The sequence below is a fragment of the Poecile atricapillus genome, chromosome 3 (assembly GCF_030490865.1).
Source record: "Poecile atricapillus isolate bPoeAtr1 chromosome 3, bPoeAtr1.hap1, whole genome shotgun sequence".
Lineage (NCBI taxonomy): Eukaryota > Metazoa > Chordata > Aves > Passeriformes > Paridae > Poecile > Poecile atricapillus.
The window spans coordinates 25,678,574-25,698,984 of NC_081251.1; the positions used below are offsets into that span (position 1 = coordinate 25,678,574).

The 20,411-nt window shown below is 37.0% G+C and overlaps 1 protein-coding gene across 1 annotated transcript in view; it reads left to right on the forward strand.

Moving 5' to 3' along the window:
* PRIM2 (DNA primase subunit 2) overlaps positions 1 to 17,341 on the forward strand; it is a 93,875-nt gene extending 76,534 nt beyond the window's left edge. Inside the window, exons 10-13 of the mRNA XM_058836841.1 lie at positions 3,530 to 3,656; positions 4,501 to 4,583; positions 12,360 to 12,428; positions 16,760 to 17,341. Of these exons, the coding sequence (XP_058692824.1) occupies positions 3,530 to 3,656; positions 4,501 to 4,583; positions 12,360 to 12,428; positions 16,760 to 16,987 (507 nt within the window). The 3' untranslated portion in view covers positions 16,988 to 17,341. The remainder of the gene's footprint in view (positions 1 to 3,529; positions 3,657 to 4,500; positions 4,584 to 12,359; positions 12,429 to 16,759) is intronic.
* Positions 17,342 to 20,411: the final 3,070 nt, after the last annotated feature.

Sequence of the window (20,411 nt, forward strand, 5' to 3'; positions counted from 1 at the left end):
TCCCGCTTTTTAAAAAGACTTCTAAAGTAAAGTCACTTTGTCAAATGTACAGAATGTATTAATTAGTCAGTGTTTGTTCTGAGCTTTGGATGTCCTTAAGCCTTATTAATGTGAGTGCTGAATTTTAGTCTTCTTGTATTGACTTGATTATGAGCAGCATCTTGATGGAGAAGTGTTGCAGCGGCCTCAGGGAGACAAAGAGTTACATTGTCCCACCCCAAACCCCTTGTGAAGGGCGGCCCAGGAGTTCTGATTGGGTTTGAGTCCCTGGGGGGGTTCTCCCTTGCTGTGTTTCTAATGGTCCCTGACCCTGAACTCCACCCTCAAAGGTGTAAACCCTCGGTTCTGTCCCTCAAAAACCCCTGCTGTGCCTCTGTTCGGGGCTCTCTGTTCTGGACCTGACTTTGTTCCTATGCTGAATAAATGGTTTCATGAACCGGGAGCCCGTCTCGTTGGTGTTTCATGCTGGTCCCCAGAACCCTGCTGCTTCCCTGGACGAGATCCTGAGGTTGCAGGCTGCAACAAATGGTGAGAGAATGCGGGCATCCAGTGAAGCACCAGGAGAACAGCAGGACCCGGCTCCATGGACACCTCGTAAGTCCCCGGCTGATGGCTTGAGAGCCAGCGAGACCCCCGCCTTGGAAAGGAGGACTCGAGAGTACCTGGCAGGGAAGCTGGGTTGAGAGTGCCTCGGGCATGGGGGAAGAAAAGGGATTACGGAGGTGGGGGAGCCGAGACCAGACGCTGGGACAAGCACCTAACATCACCCAACGAGACGTATTATGGACGATATCAACATTATGGACGATTCTATTAACACTATGGACGATTATGGACGATATCAACATTATGGACGATTATATTAACATTATGGACGGTATGGCTCTTCCAGTGGACTGTTTTTGTCTTCTGTGAAGTTCCTTTTTTTTGGTGTATACCTTCCTGTACCTTCCCCTTTCCTCTGTTCCTAAGGGCAGGACAAAGGGTGAAAAAAGCTAAGATGGCTCGGGGTTGCTGCCGTCTGCCCGCCGTTCCGTGTCCTCCTTCACCCCCTGTCTTTCCATATTCCCCGTTCCCGGTCCGGGAAAGTCCGTCCCGGACCCCCCCCCCATCCCAAGATGGCGCCGGCCACGCGGTCTGGGATCCCTTGTTTCCCGCCTTGCTCCTTCTTTTCCGGTCCCAAACCTTCCCTTCCCGAACCTCCCAGTAACTCCTGCTTGGCCCCATCCCTTTGTTCGGTGCTCCACCCCTGGGGGCTGTGCCTTCTCCATCGTGGGCAACACCTCCTCCGGGGAAATCGAAACTGTAACCGAGCTCCGAAAGCCAGTGTTACACCGAGATCATCTAAAGGGGTGACGCCCACATGGGAGCCGGAGCCGAAGCTGGAGATCGAAGAATTCTGCCCCTCGTAAGAGGAGATCTAAGAGCTGCACCCTTCCTAACAGAGAATCCTAAAGTGGAAGAGACTGAACAAAAAAAAAAAAAATTATGTTTGCATTAAGTACCATCACCGTTTAATTTGCCCGGCGTAGTCCGAGATTTAAGTGTTTGTTTTCAATTTTGTTTTTTCTGTTTGCTTAATGTGTTTTGTTATTGAGCTATTGGTGTCCCACAAAGCAAAGTGGGTGCTCTGTGGAAGAGGTGAGATTTTAAGGTGTATGTTTGGAAACATTTTAAGCTCCTAATTAAAATTTGAAAAAAAAAAAAAAAAAAAAATTAAAATAAAAAAGGAGCAGATGTTGCAGCGGCCTCAGGGAGACAAAGAGTTACATTGTCCCACCCCAAACCCCTTGTGAAGGGCGGCCCAGGAGTTCTGATTGGGTTTGAGTCCCTGGGGGGTTCTCCCTTGCTGTGTTTCTAATGGTCCCTGACCCTGAACTCCACCCTCAAAGGTGTAAACCCTCGGTTCTGTCCCTCAAAAACCCCTGCTGTGCCTCTGTTCGGGGCTCTCTGTTCTGGACCTGACTTTGTTCCTATGCTGAATAAATGGTTTCATGAACCGGGAGCCCGTCTCGTTGGTGTTTCATGCTGGTCCCCAGAACCCTGCTGCTTCCCTGGACGAGATCCTGAGGTTGCAGGCTGCAACAGAGAAGTTTCTTTTTTACTGCTAGAGTCAGGTGCAATTTAGGATTTTATTCTCAAAGTTTGTGTATATTTTTGTACACATTTATTATGTATATTTATCATGTATATCATATTATGTTACAGAGTTCCAAGTAACTATATTTTCAAAATCATTGAAGTGTTTTATATGAAAAAAAAATACATTTATGTTTCTATTTTGTTTTTATTGTATTTAGGCCAGTCAAGAGATTTCATAAGTATATGAATATTCTGAAGTAGTATTTGGACATACATAGGCCAAACAGGGAACTACTTTTATCAGTAGAAATGAGAATATCCTTGCAGTAGAAGTGTCAGCAGTGATATGTTTGAATGATTTTTCTCAGTATATTACATCATCTTCTATTAGTAAAGTACCAGAGTAAAAAATGAATTTAAAATGGTTTTTGAGAAGAAAACTTACATTCTTCTGGGAACTGTGTATATTTAGATGTAGAATTTGAGATTAATGCTATAATTTTGAATTGAGCAAGAGCAGAGTTGTTCCTCTTATGTATTTTCATAGTTCTTTTTTGAGCCAAAGAGAGACTGAAGAGGTATCATTCTAAATGTGATGCTTCACTATTTTATCATATGTGTGGTTTTTTAGAACTTGAAGTATGTTATTTGAACAAATGTTCCTTTATGTCTTATAGTATCTAATGCAATTTAATGTAATCTGTATATTAAGTAATCTGATTTCTCTACAGATTTTATGTCACCAATAACACATAAAAGATGACATGAACTCATCTAATTGAATGGTTTCCACAGGTCTTACCTAAAATGATATATTGACAGCTTTGTGCTTGGCTGTAAAGATAAATGTTTGATTACATCTATATACTTTGGAAGATTTCATTTTATTGGAGGAGTTGGTAGTCTATTGGTAGACAAAAGAGAAAATATTTTTATTCAAGCAAGGTATACTTCATTTTAGAATCTGAAGAATTGAACTTCAGTGCTGAAGAAAAGGTGTAACATTATACTTTGGGAGAACAGGAACATGAACCAGAGTAAAGAAATCTGTATGTCTGGTTTTTTTTTCCCTGATCAGGCAATCAATTTATGGACACTTGTGAAAGATCTTAAATTACCACATTTCTCCATTTACTGATATTGTGGGGTCCAAAATTTTGATCTTTATGTTATCTTATCTTTAAAGCCATTACAGAATTAGCTGAAGAGACCTTAAATCAATGCAGTTACATCCTTCTCTTGACTTGTGTCTGTAAAGCATGTATATGTACAAATGCAAGTTTGTGTAATATAAAACCCAAAGCTAGCAGTGAGCAACTGGGTTTTTATTTTCTTCAGTTTGAGTATGTTTGAAAAATTTATTTTGTTATTCCATACTTCTGTTTGCAGAGAAGGTAGAATTACTGACCCAATATGTAAGAATTTATTCTTCTGGTTTTTTTTTCAGTTTGACAAAGGATATGCTTACAGCATTCGTCACAGTTATGGGAAAGAAGGAAAGAGGACTGATTATACCCCATACAGCTGCATGAAGATTATCATGTCCAATCCACCAAGTCAAGGGGATTATCATGGTGAGTTCCTTAAGGGGAAAAATCCCAAGCACTTACAAACAGCAGAATCCCTTGGCTAGAGAAGTTATTCCTGTAGTCTCTTAAATTGTGTATTTAATTTCCAGACAATAGTTGTCTTGAACTGTTATCTTTAGATCAGACTTGATAACTGCAGGTTTTATGTACATTGTGTCATGCAGTTCAAGGAGACTTTAAATGTGCAGATGCTTTAAGAAATTACCAATTAGAGGTGTTCTGAGTTATGAATTCAATCGTACAGGAAGTCTGAAGTTTGCTTGGGTATTTTAAAAGCTCCCGCAGCTGTGTGACTAAACATGGAAAATCTGCACTTGCTTCACTGTTACTATGCTAATACTAAGTCATTAATTCAGTTGTGTCTCAGAACTCACTCTAGGACAAAAAAAAAAAATCTACTTAGGTGGTGGAATTTTCTAAGGTACTTATAAAGTGATATTTTTACAATGGACTATGCTTTTAAAGACCAGTTGTCTCTCATTCCTTTTATTTTCTTGGTTTTTTTTCCACAGCTATTAAATGTACCAACAGTGTCATTATTAAAAAGGAACTAACTTAAACTTTTTTCCTGTCACTGAATAGGAATTGTGGCCTGTTTATGGTGGGATGTTTTATGTGACTCTTGAGCCTGTGGTGCCCTGATAACTCTGCAGTAGAGTAATTATTTAAAGAGAAAAAAAAAAAGCAATTGTACACATGGGTAATTAACTTTCCTATTAATAAGCTGTTAGACAATTAGGAACAGCTTAGCTGGTCTCTTGAGTGCCTTACTGCACTAACTCCTGAGTAAACAGCCTTGTTTGTGAGCTTGCTTATTTTTTACTGTCAGGGTGCCCATTCCGCCACAGTGATCCTGAGCTACTGAAGCAAAAGTTGCAGTCATACAAGATCCCTCCCAGTGGAATAAGTCAGGTAAGGCATATTTTGCTTGACACTTTCATTAACAAGGCATTTCTTTTCAGTTTTACTTTCTGTTTGTGTAGAAATGCCATATGCAATTTGTCAGTTTGTATTGCGAAATATCTCTTCTTATAAAAGGTTTAGACCAGAATTTTGGCTTTCTGGCTGCAGTGTTCCCACTGATGTGATGATTATTTATTGTTTAATATTATGAGTAGGTTTATTACAATAGTGGATACAATCCAGAATTTTTTTATCCTTTGTTTTACTGCACTGTGATGAAAAGAAGTTTAAATGAATCTGGCAGTGTTTTAGAGAATTTATTTTTACTCTTGCAGGGACTTGTGGATGACTGCTATGTAGTCAGTACACAAATGTAATTATTTGCTATAATAAATTTCTAAAACCCAAACATTCCTCATTATCTGTTGTGCTAACTTCCTCTGAACAACAAAAGCACATAAAACACCTAATGAAATTAAGCAGAAATTTTTATCAGCTTTTAAAAACTGTAAGCTTAAATTGAAAATCTATCTTACATAGCAAAAACAATGTAGGAATTGGAACTTGGAGATGTGTCCTGAAGAACTGTGAGTCCCACTGCTTGCTCTAGCAAGAGCTTAAGGCAGTGAGAGGTTATCATCATTTTCATTGGAAGAAATGTACTGGTGAGATTTAAGCTGAGACCAAACAGTTCTGTGTAGTTCCATAGGAAAAAGCTGCTTTCAGCTGTAGTCTTCAGTTCATATGGAATGTCACCATTGCTTGTCATGAATTAACAAACTGTTGTACTAGATGGAAAAGAATGGAAAAGTTCTATTCAAAGCAGTCTCCCTTGGAAGGATTAATTAAGATACAAATTAAAAGATAATTGTTTTAGAGAGTTCATTGTTCACTATAGTAATTCTTCAAAAATTCCTGAAATACTTGTGCTTTTTCCAAGGAATGTTTTTTCTTTTCCTTTTTTTTCCCCCCTGTTTTCTTCTGGTTCGTATCAAGAAGCATCTATATATCTGACAAGTCCTAGAGATACTTTCCTTTGGCTATTTTTCCTTACACATACATCAAGAATTGATGCTGGTCTGGAATTTTTACCCTGCTAATCATTGGAAAGATTGGTGAGGATTTACTGGCTTAGATGCCTTGCTGTATGTGTGGGTAGGATTTAGTACAGGTTTGTTGGAGTCTGAAATACAGACTGTGTGCCCTTGTTTTTAGTGTTTAGTTCTGGGATTCAAGAGAACACTGAATTTCATATTATATGAAATTCATGAGCATGTTTTCATGGTGATACATGAAAACAAATGATAAAGTTAGATGAAAAAAACTAAAAGTGTAGATGTGTAGATTAGAAAGTTTCTTAAATCACTCAGTGAAAAAGTAGTTTAGAAAACAGGAGACAATATGGAGGCTTTAGGGTTTTGTCCCTTGTCCCTTCTTCTTTCTTCTTCATGTTCTTCTCCTAGAAGTTTTTGGGTAATAGTTAGTGATTGAATAGAAAATGCCGCAGTGCATCACAGAGGTGATGGGTCATTGGGTCATTAAGAAAAATAATATACGTGTCTATTGTTAATTAGATAAAAATAAGTATAAAGATAAAAGAACTGCGTAGTTCGGGGCCATTTTGTGTATCAGACATGAAGTGTGCCACAAGGCCTTGTTTGTACCATCAGAAGAAAGAAATGTACCAAATTGCAAAGATTAACCTTGTAACCAGCCTGAAGAGACCTGTTAAGTTTTGTAAGGATCCTACAATAAACACGAGAAACAAGATTCTAACGAGCTCGAGAGTTTTCTTCGAATAATAAGGACTGAGATAAGTGGAACTCCCCACGAGGGAGGATCCCAAGAGAATTCAACCCAGAGAAGGCTGGGAAACTATAGAAAAGCTGTATCTACAGAGAATTCAGCCCAAAGAAGGCTGGGAGACTAGAGAAAAGTTGTATCCACAGAGGATTGAGCCCAAAGGAGGCAAAGAGAGAGAGAGGTAACACAGGTTATTTCTTCAGTGAATTTGCACAGTAAGACAGTATCTTCATATTTAATGTAGTTCCTTATTTAATGTGAATTGTGATTTTATTTTTGTGTGTGCATGTGTTTAGGGTATTTTTGGGGGTTTTTTTTGTAAAGTAGAATTTGTATTCACTAGAAGTCTTATATTTTCTTATCAAAAGTGACTAAGAAAAATTGTCTTCATCAACATCTTTTTTGTCCAGAAATGGATGTTGTCCTGTCTGTGACTTTAGTGTTGTTTAAATGCAATTAGGGTAAAGGGCTCTTCAGTGTCCACTGCTAGTGTTAAAGAAAAAAACCCACAAAATCATACATTGTCCATGTGAAACCTAATTAAAATAAAATAAAATAATGTAAAATAAAAGGTTGGCTATGCCTGGGTTCTCAGAAATTAATCTCTTAAATCAGACAGTCTTTCAGATAGCCAGTAAGAGAAGAGGAAGAAAAATTAAAAAAAAAAATAAAAGTTGCCATCTGTCTCCAAGTTGTCATTATTGCTACCCTTCCTTTTTGCTCTGTTTTCATGGTCCAGTAATGTTTGTGTGACTAATAACAGTTCAGAATCCTTCAGTCCACACCGTGGCTTTTAGGAGTCTTCTTTGATGTTGATGACAGTTGCTGGGTATCAGAAATGTTTTTTTTCCTTTAACTCTGTGAATAAATATTAGGGGTGGATGGTTTACCAATCATTCAATGGTCCCATGTAACTACATTTCCAGTAGCTTGGTCTCAAGACTGGCATTCACTCAAATCATACCCTTTGACTCTTAGACTTCCTGTTAACTCCAGGTCCAGTGAGAGCTCCCTTACAAACTGGTAAACACCTATTTTTAATGAATGGTTTGGAGCTTGAGCTTTCAGCTATGTATTTCAATAAATGGTATGTTTTTTCTGGAGCTCAGGACCTCTTATGCTTGTTCCTTGCTCTGTTCCAAAATTCTGGGAATGATGCATAATTTTTCAAACATCAGTTTTGAATTTAGCTATGCATTGATGAATTGGTCTCCCACTGGGATTTTCATCCTTTGTTTTAGAGTACTCACATCTTCCCTCCAAACCCCTAAACAAGGCCCTTCCTTGTCATGGAAGCTTGTTCCTCATGGATATCACGTGAGCCACAATGGGGTTGTGGTCTTTTTACCCAAGATGCTCAGTTTTCTAGTGTTGTTCTCAGCCTTTTGTTTCTGGGGGTGTACTCTTAACACGCATGCACCCTTTCCTTTAAGTTTCACAAGAGTTTCTGAGTTTTTCCAGTACAGATAAAGCATTTGACTGCTGTCTGGTAGTAAAAAAAACCCATCCTAAAGGACTTTTTCACAAGACTGGGTGTGAAAAGGGAAAGCTGGACCTTGTGATGATGGTACAGAGCAAATACTGCCGCACCACATGTAACTTCGGTTGTCAGTCTGAGCATTAGACTGCTTTCATTGCATTCATTTTGTAGTACTGTCAGTAATGAAAAAAGTGATCAAAGCATTTGAACATGCGAATCTGCTCACCATGAAGTATTTGGATCCAATCTCTTATTTCAGTCTAGATTTTCTGAGGCTGTGTCTTGTCTAGGATTGCATCTGCTGAAGTAATTGTCTCAAAATAATGCAGCAGGTGACTTACAGGTCTTGCCTAGTTATCATAGTGCTTAAAGCAGAGAGCTAATCCTGATGTTTATTCCAAGAACTGAATTATTTAACTTGTATTAATTTCATATTTTCCTTAGGTTAGCCTATATTTGTGATAGTAGCTTTAAAAACAAAACAAAACAAAAAAACCTGCTTGGAGAAAGATGCATTAGCTGAGCATCTAATGTGTGAATGTGTAAATATAAACAGCATTTGAATTTATAGTATATAATTTTTCATTTCTCTCTCTGATATACTGCTGATTAGGTAAAATCTTAATGAAATCAGGTTTGATAACACCTAATTAATTTGAAGAATATAAAGATTAAAGTACGTATTAAGATATGTTTTTACATATGAGACATTGAACAAGTGCATGTAATGACAGGACAAGGGGAAATGACTTCAAGCTGAAAGAGAGGGAGGTTTAAATTAGATAAAAGGAAGAATGTCTTTCCTGTGAGGGTGGTGAGTCACTGGAACAGGTTGTCCAAAGGAGTTGTAGATGTTCTGTCCCTGGAATTGTTCAAAGCCAGGTTGGATGGGACATTGAGCAATCTGGTCTAGTGAAAGGTGTCCCCATCCATGGCAGGTGGGTTTGAACTAGATGATCTTTTAGGTCCCTTTCAACTCAAACCATTTTATAATTATGTGATAAATACATCTGTTGTGATGCTGTACTAAATGCACTGTAATGTGTTGTCTGCACATCTTACATATAGGGAGACAGAAATTATAGGCTTTGAATTATTTCAAAATATGTATTTATTTTTTCAGAAAGTTTTCTTGGAGAAATTACCTTTTTTCCAAATCATGTCAATAACAATACCAAAAGCAAAAAGTAGTGAAAATTTCTGGTTATACAGACAGGAGAAACAGAGTTTAGACTAGTTCTTTCTGCTTGTCTATTAGGAGTAATAAATTTCTTTAGGGAAAAATACTCATGTCTATGAACAGCAGATTACTTCAGAAGAAGGCTTGTTCTTTCTAGTAGATTTTTTCTCTTAATTTAAAAATCTCTTTTTTCCTTATAACTGGGTTAAATTAAAGGTTTTGATTAAGTCACTTAGTGAACTTTCTGTAATATTCTTCAACAGATTTAGTGGTTTGCTGGGTTGAAGATTCTTCAGAGAGATGGAAATAAATAAGCCAGTCTGTGCCTAGCCCTGTGAGATAGATATATGTTTCTATGGATGAAAAAAATGCCATCAAAACACTGAACAAAAAACTGCCAAACCTGCAAAAAAAACCCACCACAAGACCACCACAGTGAAAAACACCCCCAACACTCTCCCTGTTGATCTAATGTTTAAAAAGTTTTAGGTTATCGCTGTCCATAAAAATATTTTCCCTTGCAGCTAAAGAAATTTTCCAGGAAAAGCTAAAAATTAATTGTACATAACTGAGTCTGTAGCAAAACGATTTTCATGGTAAGTTAATTCTGCAATGTAAATAACCCAAACCCAAACTCACTTTGAGTAAGCTGAAAATAACAGTGGATAATTATAGAACCCCAACGATCCTGCTATGCAACATCTTTACTTTGAGTGCTGAGGATCTATAAAAGCAGGTGGCTGCATACATCTGCCAAACATCATCTCAGCCTCATTAGCAGTCAGTAGAGCAACGTAAGAAAAGCAAGTTGCAGATGGCAGTGAAGAAAAAGGCACATAATGACAAACAGGAAAAGTCCTTGAGTATGTACCTTTACTTACAAAATAAAGCAGTGCAGTGTAAATGGCTTAATATATGTAGAGGCAAAAGAATGCTGTTGTGAATTAAGCTTTGATTGGAGGTCTGTTTCTGGGAAATACTGGGGAAAAACAGCTGCAAGCTTGCTTTCATTATGAACACAAATGTAGTTGAAAAGATAATATTTATTAGGGATGGTAAATACGTTTTAATAGAGGATTGTTAGTTTCTCTCACAGAGAGGACTCTTTTCTAGTTGGGCTCCATTCTATTGCCTTGTTTAACCTTTTTTGTTTCCTCTTAGCAACTTCTTCCCTGATACAGCAAGTTAATCTACTAAAGCTATTCATCTTTAAATATGTTAAATAAGCCCCTTATTCCCCCTCCCTTTCATATATGCAGAAGGTGAACCTGGTCTCCCATGATGTGGCCAGTTGAAACATATATATCTACACTAACTTTTTTCATCTCTTGGGGTTTATCCTAAGAATTTTTCCACACCTGAGTTTGTTTGCTCACTTAAGGTTCTGAGATTTAAAATGTATTTACACCTAAATTTAGAAAGCTTTTCATTTATATAATTTTTTACATGTAATCTTGATTAAATAAAGAAGCATTTTGAGAAAACCTTAAGTATTTTTGAATTATTTCAACTGGACTTATTTCAACTGGAACATGCAGGTTAGACAGGTCTGAATGCTACAGAATATTGTGAATATTTTCTTTCAACTAACCAATAGACAAATAGGTCTTCTGATAATTGCTCCGTATTAGCCAAGAAATACTTTTTAATGAAGTATATATGTATAACATGGTTAGCATTTTCTTTAGATACAGCTCTTTTGTATGGCAGATTATATTGTAAGAAACAAGCAAATGTAAGGCAGTATGAAATTATTTAGAATAGATGAGTTTTTTCAATCCTTAACTACTAATTTTTTCAGTCAATTTCAAGGAGAGAGGAGAAAAGAAATGGAAGTGTGTCGCTCTGTTGGGAACGGCGAGAAGAACGACACAGACTCTCTTGTGAAGTCGAACTGGAGAATATCTCCCAGTTTATTACCTTAGGTCTTTTTTATAGATCAATACGTGAAAAGTACAGAAAAGAAAAACTCTCATTGGTTAGTAAACTAACACAGCATCATCATTGGTCAGTGGGGTTCACCACCCCTTGACCTTCTCTTGCAAGAAAACAAGGAACAGACAAACAGCACCTGCAAGGCTGTTCTCTATCTCTGAGGATTGTTTTAATTCCTCCTTATGAATTCCCAGGCCACTTTCTCAGGCAAGACTGAGAAAGTTATGTGGCCTGCAATTTCCACAGGCACCGTGCTCCCTGCTTCACAGTTAGCATCCATAGATATGTATGTATTTTTATATCACTTCATTGCCTAGCTGGCCTTGGCCTTTCTGTTTTACAGAAGGTTTAACAGGAGGTGGCAAGAGGGATAGAAATGTAATCAGTTGGGCTATTACAGAGAAATAATGGGGCTAAGTACTTTCCTGGCAGTGTGTTGCTGTTTTTATCCATTCAGCAAATGCAATTTATTTATATATCTGTCAATAAATACGAGGCAGCATCCGATAATGAGTACAGCAGGGATTTAAGCTGTATATTGCTGTGTTTGACACAAAGGTCAACCTTGGGAAATGGCTTGAAATTAACATTTCTTGAAAACTATTTTTCCTTCCACTGAGGCTGTCTCTTAATTCCAGCAATTTTCTCTGTTTGATAAGCAGAGAGAGCATACATTTTGATTATATAAAGGAGGGAGGAGGTAATGAAACTTTAAAATATTTCAACCAGCATTGCATTCTAGTGATAAGAATGGGACTTAGTGCAGCACAGAAGAGATTACCTGAAGCAGAATTGGGAAGCAAATTGTATTTCAAAACAACCTATTCACTCACATATTCTGCTGAGCTTGACTAGAAATAGCTTCATTTCAAAAAGAACAAATCTGATTGAGGTAAAAGCATTCCCCTCTCACAGATGCTTATCTAAAGGATTTGCATTAAATTTTCTTTATGGGAACACAGTACTATTTTACTGTGCATCTGCATGAACTGGTAATGTGGAAAATAAAAATATAAGTCGTGTCCTTGATTGCTTCATGCTTCAACCACTTGAATTGCCAGATTTATGTCTGCAATTATGGAAGAGATGTTGCAATATGATGGTTTGACAATAACTGTCACAATTATATTACCAAAATATAGATTCAACTTATTCTTGAAGTTAAGAGTATTGAAATTACATTTTAAGGGTCAGGTATGCCTTCTTGTGGTTTTTTATTCTTTTTAACCTAGCCAGGGCATTTTAAATTGTCACTTATTAGTAGGATTCACAGGTGTCACATGCTGCAAATGTCCATGAGCTGTTGTGCAAGGCTGTCATGGAATACCATGTTGAAAGTATCAATAAGTTACTTGTGAATCTGTCTCATATCTCTGCCCCCTCGTAGGTCCTGGAGCTGGTGAAGGGCATGCATTACCAACTGGCCTGTCAGAAGTACTTTGAGTTGACGCATGATGTGAGTAGCTACTATTCTTTGTTCAGCTCTTATCACCCACTTTGCCTTGAGGAAGGCCTTGGAAATCGTTAATGAAGCCCAGAGACTATTTTCAGTTTGGCCATCCATCATTAGCTGTTTTGCCTTGCTAGTTTTCTTTTCAGTAATTTCAAATATTCTTTTGTAATTTTCTGCATTTGTATGTTGATGTTATGAATACCCTCAACATTACTAGATGTAGTAAAATATTATACTGTCTTCCTGAAAAGGTCAATATTGTTGAATCTTACGTATTTCAAGTAATTTACCTTTTTCAGTATCCTGCTTTTAATCAAATCTGTAGGCATTGAGCAAGTTTGATGTGTTTAGATACATCTTAAAAAATAAAGTATTAAAACCTCTTAATTTAATCTCCCAGCATTTGCATGGTTCCTTTCGTTAATTTTTATTTGGTATTTTTTCACATTTGTAGTCATGTGATTATTTTTTTAAATCAAGATGAGCATTTGCAGAGCTTTCCCATTTGCTTAATTGTAAGCAAAGTTATTTTAAAATTTTCTCCAAAAATTTTTAAATCAAAAAACGGTCACACTCCCATCTCCTGTGTGATATCTTGATTCAAAGAAGCAGCTTTTGCACTGGTTCAAGATTCCTTGTTATCAAAAAAACCCCCAGTGAAGCACAGCTGTTCTTACAGCTTAGTTCTCTTCACAAATATGGATGAGCATTCGATGGCCCACCCAGAGGCATTTACCACTGGCTTTCCTGTTCTTACCAGTTTTCACAACTGATTTATGAGGAGCTGTTTGTCTTCACATATTTCCAGCAGTCATATGTACGAATGTATAGCAAAGGTGTACCCTGGGCCTGTGTCTTGTGTTCTTCTGGCAGCTGTATTTTGAGAGGAACACTTTGTTTTATGGTCTTAGAAAATGTGAAAACAAGTCTAACAGTCTAGAAGGAAATTCAAAATAACATACAATTTAAAATTTAGGTAACACTTGCTCTGTGTAAGCTCATGTCAGTAGAAATAATATTTTCTCAAGATGACTATAGACCCCGAGGTCAATATTCATCAAAAGACAAATCAGTACTGTGCATTTTAGGAAAGCTGTCTTTCCATTCTTCTATAGGAAATTCCAGGAAAGCATTGTTTTTTATCAATTTTGTGGTAATATAAATATCTGTCTTTGCTGCTTGCACTCACAACCTTTCTGCTTTGCTGTTTATATTGTTTCAGTAAGAGAAAACAGATTACATGGACACTGTAGTTTGAATGGCACATGCTTATGATGGCAATTTTTTCTACAGCATTTAGCTGCTCAACTTGTTACCAGCCTGCTTGGACTGATTTTTCTATTCTACAGCTATATGCTTCATTAATTTTTAATTTTTTTCTGTGTGTCTCTGGAGCTGGTTACCTTTACTTTCAGTCAAACCTTTGCTTTCCTGTATATCACCTTTCAGTGAAGGAAATTTCAGAAGAATCAGTTAGCGTAACTTTGATTGTTTCTTTGAGCGGGGGAACAATCTTAAGTAAAAATTTCATAGAAGTAATGGACTTGCTCACATGGAGAATTGTAACTTAAATTATGTAAAAATTTTGCCAAGAAAGTGTTTGATAAGTGTTGGGAAGAGGTGTTGGTGTTGCCTGCAATTCTTAAAAGTTATGGTGTATGTGGGAAAGGTTGTGTATGAATGACTTTGTAACAGAGACTTGTTAAAGATTTTATTTCTCTAAGTTCATAGGGTCAGCTTCAGTAGTCTAGTGCTTGGCACCAAGACTGTGCTAATACATGCAGCTGGACTAGAGTGAGAATGATTAGAAACATTTTTTGGGGGGTGGGTGACGGGGGTTGTGTCCTTGCACTTCAGTGCTACTAGTTCAAATAGCATGGGCTAAAAAAAAAAGCTGATGCTCTGTGTATTCTGTGTAACCTGGGTTTATTAACTTCAGTGCTCCTCTCCTGAGCTTTGGTTTCACTTTTTCACAGCCACAGAACAAAAGCAGACATCATTTGTGTGGTCCAGTGCATTGTCTTCAGGCAGGAACTACGATACACATATGCAATTTGTTAACTCTTCACTAAGTGTGCAAAAGGAAAGCTGTAGCACCATGATTGCTCCACATGGTTTTTCTGTAATATCAGCTGTAGCATTATCAGCTGTCATTTTAGAAGTTCTTGGTTAAAACCCAAAGATGTTATGGCTTCAAAATTATTATTTCAGGATTTTCAAAACAATATTTGCTATAGTAGGGATCCAAAAAAAAAGTCTTGTGTATCACCTACTTAGGTGGATTATACAGTTGTGTCTGAAGTAGCAGACACACAGCTTTTTGCTTGGTTAAAAGCTTAAAGTTTTTAAGCTTCTGCATGTTAAAAGCTTAAAGTTTTGACTGCCCAGAAAATACAATTTTCTTTGGGTTTGGTGGATTCCAGATAGATTTACCAGTGTGAATTGGCAAAACTGTTAGAGAAATCTACTTCCTCTATTTTCTGTAGTAAGTCTCAGCTAACTTACAGCTGAGTTAATGATGAGGCTTTTAAAATTAATGTGCTTTGGTCTATATTACTTAAAAACATTGTAAAACTTGTGTAAAGTTGTGTGAGCAGTCTAATGTAAAAAAATACTTCCATTTTTGTGTTCAAATTTCTTGTGAATCCATCCAGAGCAGAATATTTTTATTCAGAGAAATGATTACTGAACCCTGTTGAAAATTACAGAGAACAGAATTCTTTCTATATCACTGTATCACAAATTAAGATAGTGAAAAAATCTTGCCCTTTCTCTTTTAAGGCTCTCACAAAAAGTTGATGGTTTGAATGGGTGCAATTCTTTTAATTAAGAGTTATTTAAGCTTCATCTGATAGAGTTTTATTTAAGGAGCATTCAAGTGTGAAAAGGAAAGAATGGTACATGGAATCATACAATTTTAACTAACAACCCGTAAATAGCTTTTAAAAACACTCAAATTGGAACTCACAAATACCATCAATCACCTCTGAAAACACGGTTTTAGGCTCCATACATACAATGAGCTGCTTCTACAGGTTATTCCAGACTGTTAGGGAGAGAAGAGTTTAGAATAAAATTAAGAGTTACAAAGTGACTCTTAAATTGGTCTGAAGAGAACTAAGATTTTAAGGTTAAAAGAACCAGAGCTCATTAAGAACTTCTAAAAGGAAAGCCAGTTTTTCACTATATCACTTCTTTTTAAGCCTCTTTTCTGTAAAGAAGTAATTTATTTCTCGTGTAATGAAAATAGGAGCACGGATGAAAGCTGGCTGGATGAAAATCATCCAGATAAGACTAAAATCAAATTCAGTGATGACTTTGGGTTAAATTTTTTGGGTTTTTTTTTTCATTATGCCTTTGAGTACCAAATTAGAGTGCTAGGACTGTTATTTACTTTTAAGATTTTTCAAGCAAGGTCACTCACTACAGTTGCTAATTCATGTCTGAATTAGATTTTGTTATCCATGTCACCATTTTCTAATGGAGCTAATCTAGGCAGTGGTAATGCATTTAATCAGGGTTCCATTTAGAGCACACACTGATCCTCTGCTTTATGATTATTCACAAGTGGCTGAAATTTAAATTGATGGGGTTTGGCATGTTAAATTAGCCCCAGGATGTCCTCAGGAGAATCTATGTGTGTGCAAAGTTACTTATGCCTGAATTGGCCCCTCCTTTCAGGGAAAAAAGGAGTGTAGTGGGAGCAGAAATTTACAGGTATACGACTCTTAGTCTTCCGTGGTGTGTTGTACCCCATGTTTGGCAAGTCTTTCAATGTATTTTAAAAGCAGTATTTAAAAAAAATGTTCCTAGAAGTCACATGAACTGACAGGCTGATGAAAGGTGCAGGTTGCCTTGAGTAGGAGGTGAAAGCACTTTCTAAAGTAAGCATTTCCAACTTCTGAGCCTCCCAAAAGAAATACAAAAGTTATAGCTCTGGTCTGTCTATACATCAGAATAGCTTCCTTTTAAAGCTGAAAGCTTTGTTGATTTGAAATATTTGATAAGTATTGATTGAATGTTCATTTATCCAATAATTCCAGAGCTGAAAGAACGCACCTGCTAAGTAAAAGGTAGTAATACAAATGTGCTGTGCCTTATTCTAGTTTTAAGGTGTAGGTTCAATAGTCCTACATCTCTAAAGAGATTTTTTTTACTTTTGTGTTTTTAGATGTTTTGAGGTAGTATTTTTCTTTATTATGTCAAGACAGTGAAATAACACTGTCTCGTTCCAATGAAATTGGAACTTAATTGTTAATCTGTTCTTGAATATGAAAAAGATGATTTTTAGAAATAAGTGTAATAACTTGGTGTTCCTTTCCTTTTATGTGCAGGTTGATGACATTGGGTTTTCTTTGAATCATCCTAATCAGTACTTCACAGAGAGTCAGAAGCTGTTAAGTGGTGGTAGAGAAGTGAAGAAGGAATCCAGTAACTTGGGAAACATTCAACAAAAAAATAATAGTCAGGAAAGCATAAATTCAAGTTCTACTCCCACCTCTTCAAATGCAAAAGCTGATACAGAACTAGAAGGACTGGAAGCATACTTCACTGAAGACTAAGCAGCTGTGTTATTTGTGTTACTTTTTTCTTTCTTTCATTCTTTCCCTTCCCTAGCTGGATTTTTCCCTATATTGAGGAATATGCACTTCACCACCTGGAAGACAGATGCATTTAGTGCTCTGAGTAGGCTAAAAAAATGAAAGATTAATATTAAAGTTGTAATTGCATCCAGTATTTATTCTTACTGCCTTAGGAAGCTGTTTTATAGGGTGTGTTTAAGGATGGGAAATGAAACTGTCTTCACAATTATTAGGTAATTTTTGTCTGACTTACCTTTTTTGGTTTTCTTCAAAAAGATATTTTTATCCTCTTTTGTGATCACTTTTCTATGTATTGTCTTAATAAAAAGATTGCAAAGCAAAAGTTTTTTGTATTTTCTTTTTAGCTATATTTGAATGGTAATTAAGTTGGAGCTCTTACGATCAAAATTACCCTCTGGAGGAGTCTGTCTGTCTCCTCTATATGATGAGCTGAGGGAAATCAGCTTCCTAATTTGTACCTTGACACTAAATTTAGAGAGCTGGTTTTGATACTTGGAAGAGAACATAATCAGAGTTTAGACACCTGTATGTAAGAAAGTAATAAAGAAAAGATATTCTACCAACTGACTCATCATGAAGAAGCTAAAAGCTTATTAGCATGTATTTCTTTTAAAGTTTCCTCAGTGTCTGACTGTGGTTGGAGCCTCCTGTGTCCAGCCATGTGAATGAAGCTTTGAGTCACCTAAATTCCACCCATGCTCCCAAAGCCCAGGTTGCCCAACACATAAACTGCTTTCAGTCCAGCAGCAACCATCGTGCGGTGGATGGGGGCTCCAAGCAGAGCTAGTATTTTCTAGCACAGTGTTTGGGATTTAAAAGACTTAACTTTAATTGTACCTGATGCTTAAGGAGTTTCAAGACAACATTATGCTCTCCCTGGAGGCTGACCTTGCTACCAGGGCAGCCTTTAACCCCATAAACACCATACTGTCATTGCTAGGGCCTTGGACCAACTCAGTGAGGCCTGGACAGGAAGACTCACTGTCCTCCATTTCTCTGAGCTTGCCTTGCCCCACCTCAAGCTTTGTTTTAGCTGTATCTTTATCTCTCAAATGACAGCCTTGCTTTACACAGTTGTGTGCTGTGATGCCTACATTTATAACCATTCTGATATAATTTTGTGGCTCATGGCTAGAAAGTAGTAAGTAGTTACTTTGTATAGAATTAATTCATATCTGAATTTAGGTGCCAGAGTCTCCACGGATATAAATAAATCATCCAAGTACAAAGCACTATGCAAGGATGGTTTCTCATGTTGGTTAAGCTCCTGGCATCACCCCATCTGATGTGTGGAAGTCCATGGGTTGTAGTAGATGGTTAAAAAATTTGGGGTTTTGAAGTTTCTTTGGCAGTGGTAACTGTCCTCTGATTTAGCATTGCTGAATACCTGAAGTGGAGGTGCCTAAATGGACATCATGGGTTCTTTCAATAGAAGTGAAACTCGGACATGCTGTGAGATTTATGGTCTTAAGTGAAACAGCTGGGAGTAGAATGATGTCATCAAGGCAGGTGGATGCAGGTGATCCAAGGGAAAATATAATTTCTGGTTCAGCCTTAACTTGCTCACATGGACATTAAACTTCAGCTCTTCCTTTCTGAGCTTCTATTGGGCTTTGAAATCTATGTTGGTAATGGGCTGTTTGTACACAAATTCTGTAGTGGATTGCTACATTAGAAGAAACTAATTTTTAGAAATTGAAGCATAAAATTTTTTGAAAAATAAGTCTGTTACAACGAAGATAATATAACCACACAAATCCTCTGAATGAAGAAATCTTAAGTGCAAGAAACAAGGGTCTGGGGCAAAGCCTTTGTGCTTCATTGGCTTACTTTGTTATTGTGGTTTTACATCACTTGATTAATAGCATTACAAATGGCCTTAAACTACATTTTCCTTCCTTTTATTAGTCAGGAGGGCTAAAATTAAGTGGCAGAAAAATGTACAGATTATGGCATACAGTTGCAAGTAACTAACAAAAGATTGAAATTAATGCTTTTGTTGTTATTTGAAGAAAATGGCATTTTACTTTCATATTTCACACACTTGGAATAATGTTTTGTGTTTCCTTTGAAAGCTGAATATTTTGAAAATGATGATACGGAAAAATCTAAAAGAGAATCCTCCTTGTGAGCTGCGGGACACTGAGGGGCTTAAAATTTGTACTGCTTTTTAAATTCAGTAAGAATCACTTGTCCTAAGATTAAGGAGCTGTTTGAGATTAGAAAGGCAGAATCACTGAGAATATGTAAATCATTTATTTGAAAGCATTTCCTGTGTTGCAGTAGTGCTATTAAAGTTATACTTAGGAAATAAGGATTCTGAAAATAAAAGACACCCTGATAGAATTATGTGGAAGTCAAAAATAGCAACAAAGCCAATTACCAGATAAACCAATAAGCAGAGTCCCTCAAAATTCCAATTCCTGTTTTACAAGTTGAAAACAAAATGTGCTTCTGCAGTAAAGCATTTCAGATGGATCTCTTTGCAAGTATCAACTCTTCTAAGAGGGTCTTTAAAGTGAATTATATTTTGCTACTTGAATAAAAATGAGACAAACACCTAAAATTTGGAATTGTGCTGTAGAAGACACTTCAGTATTCTGCATCAGTAAAGGAGATACTAAGATCAAAATACTTGGTTGCATTTCTAAGGGATTGCATTTTGACAGAACATAGCCCTGTGCAGCAGCCATGCTGATGTAGGAAGTAGTTTTCTTTCCATCCAACATCTGATCTCAAATGTACCACAGTTCAGTATGGAGTTGGATGTTTCAAAAGGAATGCTGGCCCAAAGCTTGTGAGGTGCTAGCATCAAAGACAATAAAACAGTCTCTGACTTCAAAGCCTTTCAAGATCTAATGATGAAGAGAAGGTTGCTGATGTTTTAATTGTTGCTGAGCAGGGTGGACTCTAAATCAAGGACTTTTCAGTGTTCCATGCTCTGCCAGTGAGCAGGTGCATAAGAAACTGGGAGGAAGCCCAATTAGGACAGCTGACCCAGACTGGCCAGAGGGATATTCCATACTGCAGAATGTCATGGTCAGTGTATAAACTGAGGGGAGTTATTTGAGAGTCACCAATTGCTTCTCAGACAGGCTGAGCAGTCAGTGTGTGGTGAACAGTTGTGTTGTGCATCACATCTTTCTTGGGCTTTAGTCCTCTCTATCCTTTTCATTATTGCTATAATAATAGTTTTTAAAATTTTTGTTTCAGTTATTAAACAGTTATTAAACTGTTCTTATCTCAACCCATGAGGCATGGGTTTTTTTTGTTTTCAGTGGTTTTTTGTTGTTGTTGTTGTTTTTGTTATGTTTTTGGTTTTGGGATTTTTTTGCTTTGATTCTCACCCCTTCCTCTCATCCCTTTCCAGGAGTCTGTGGTG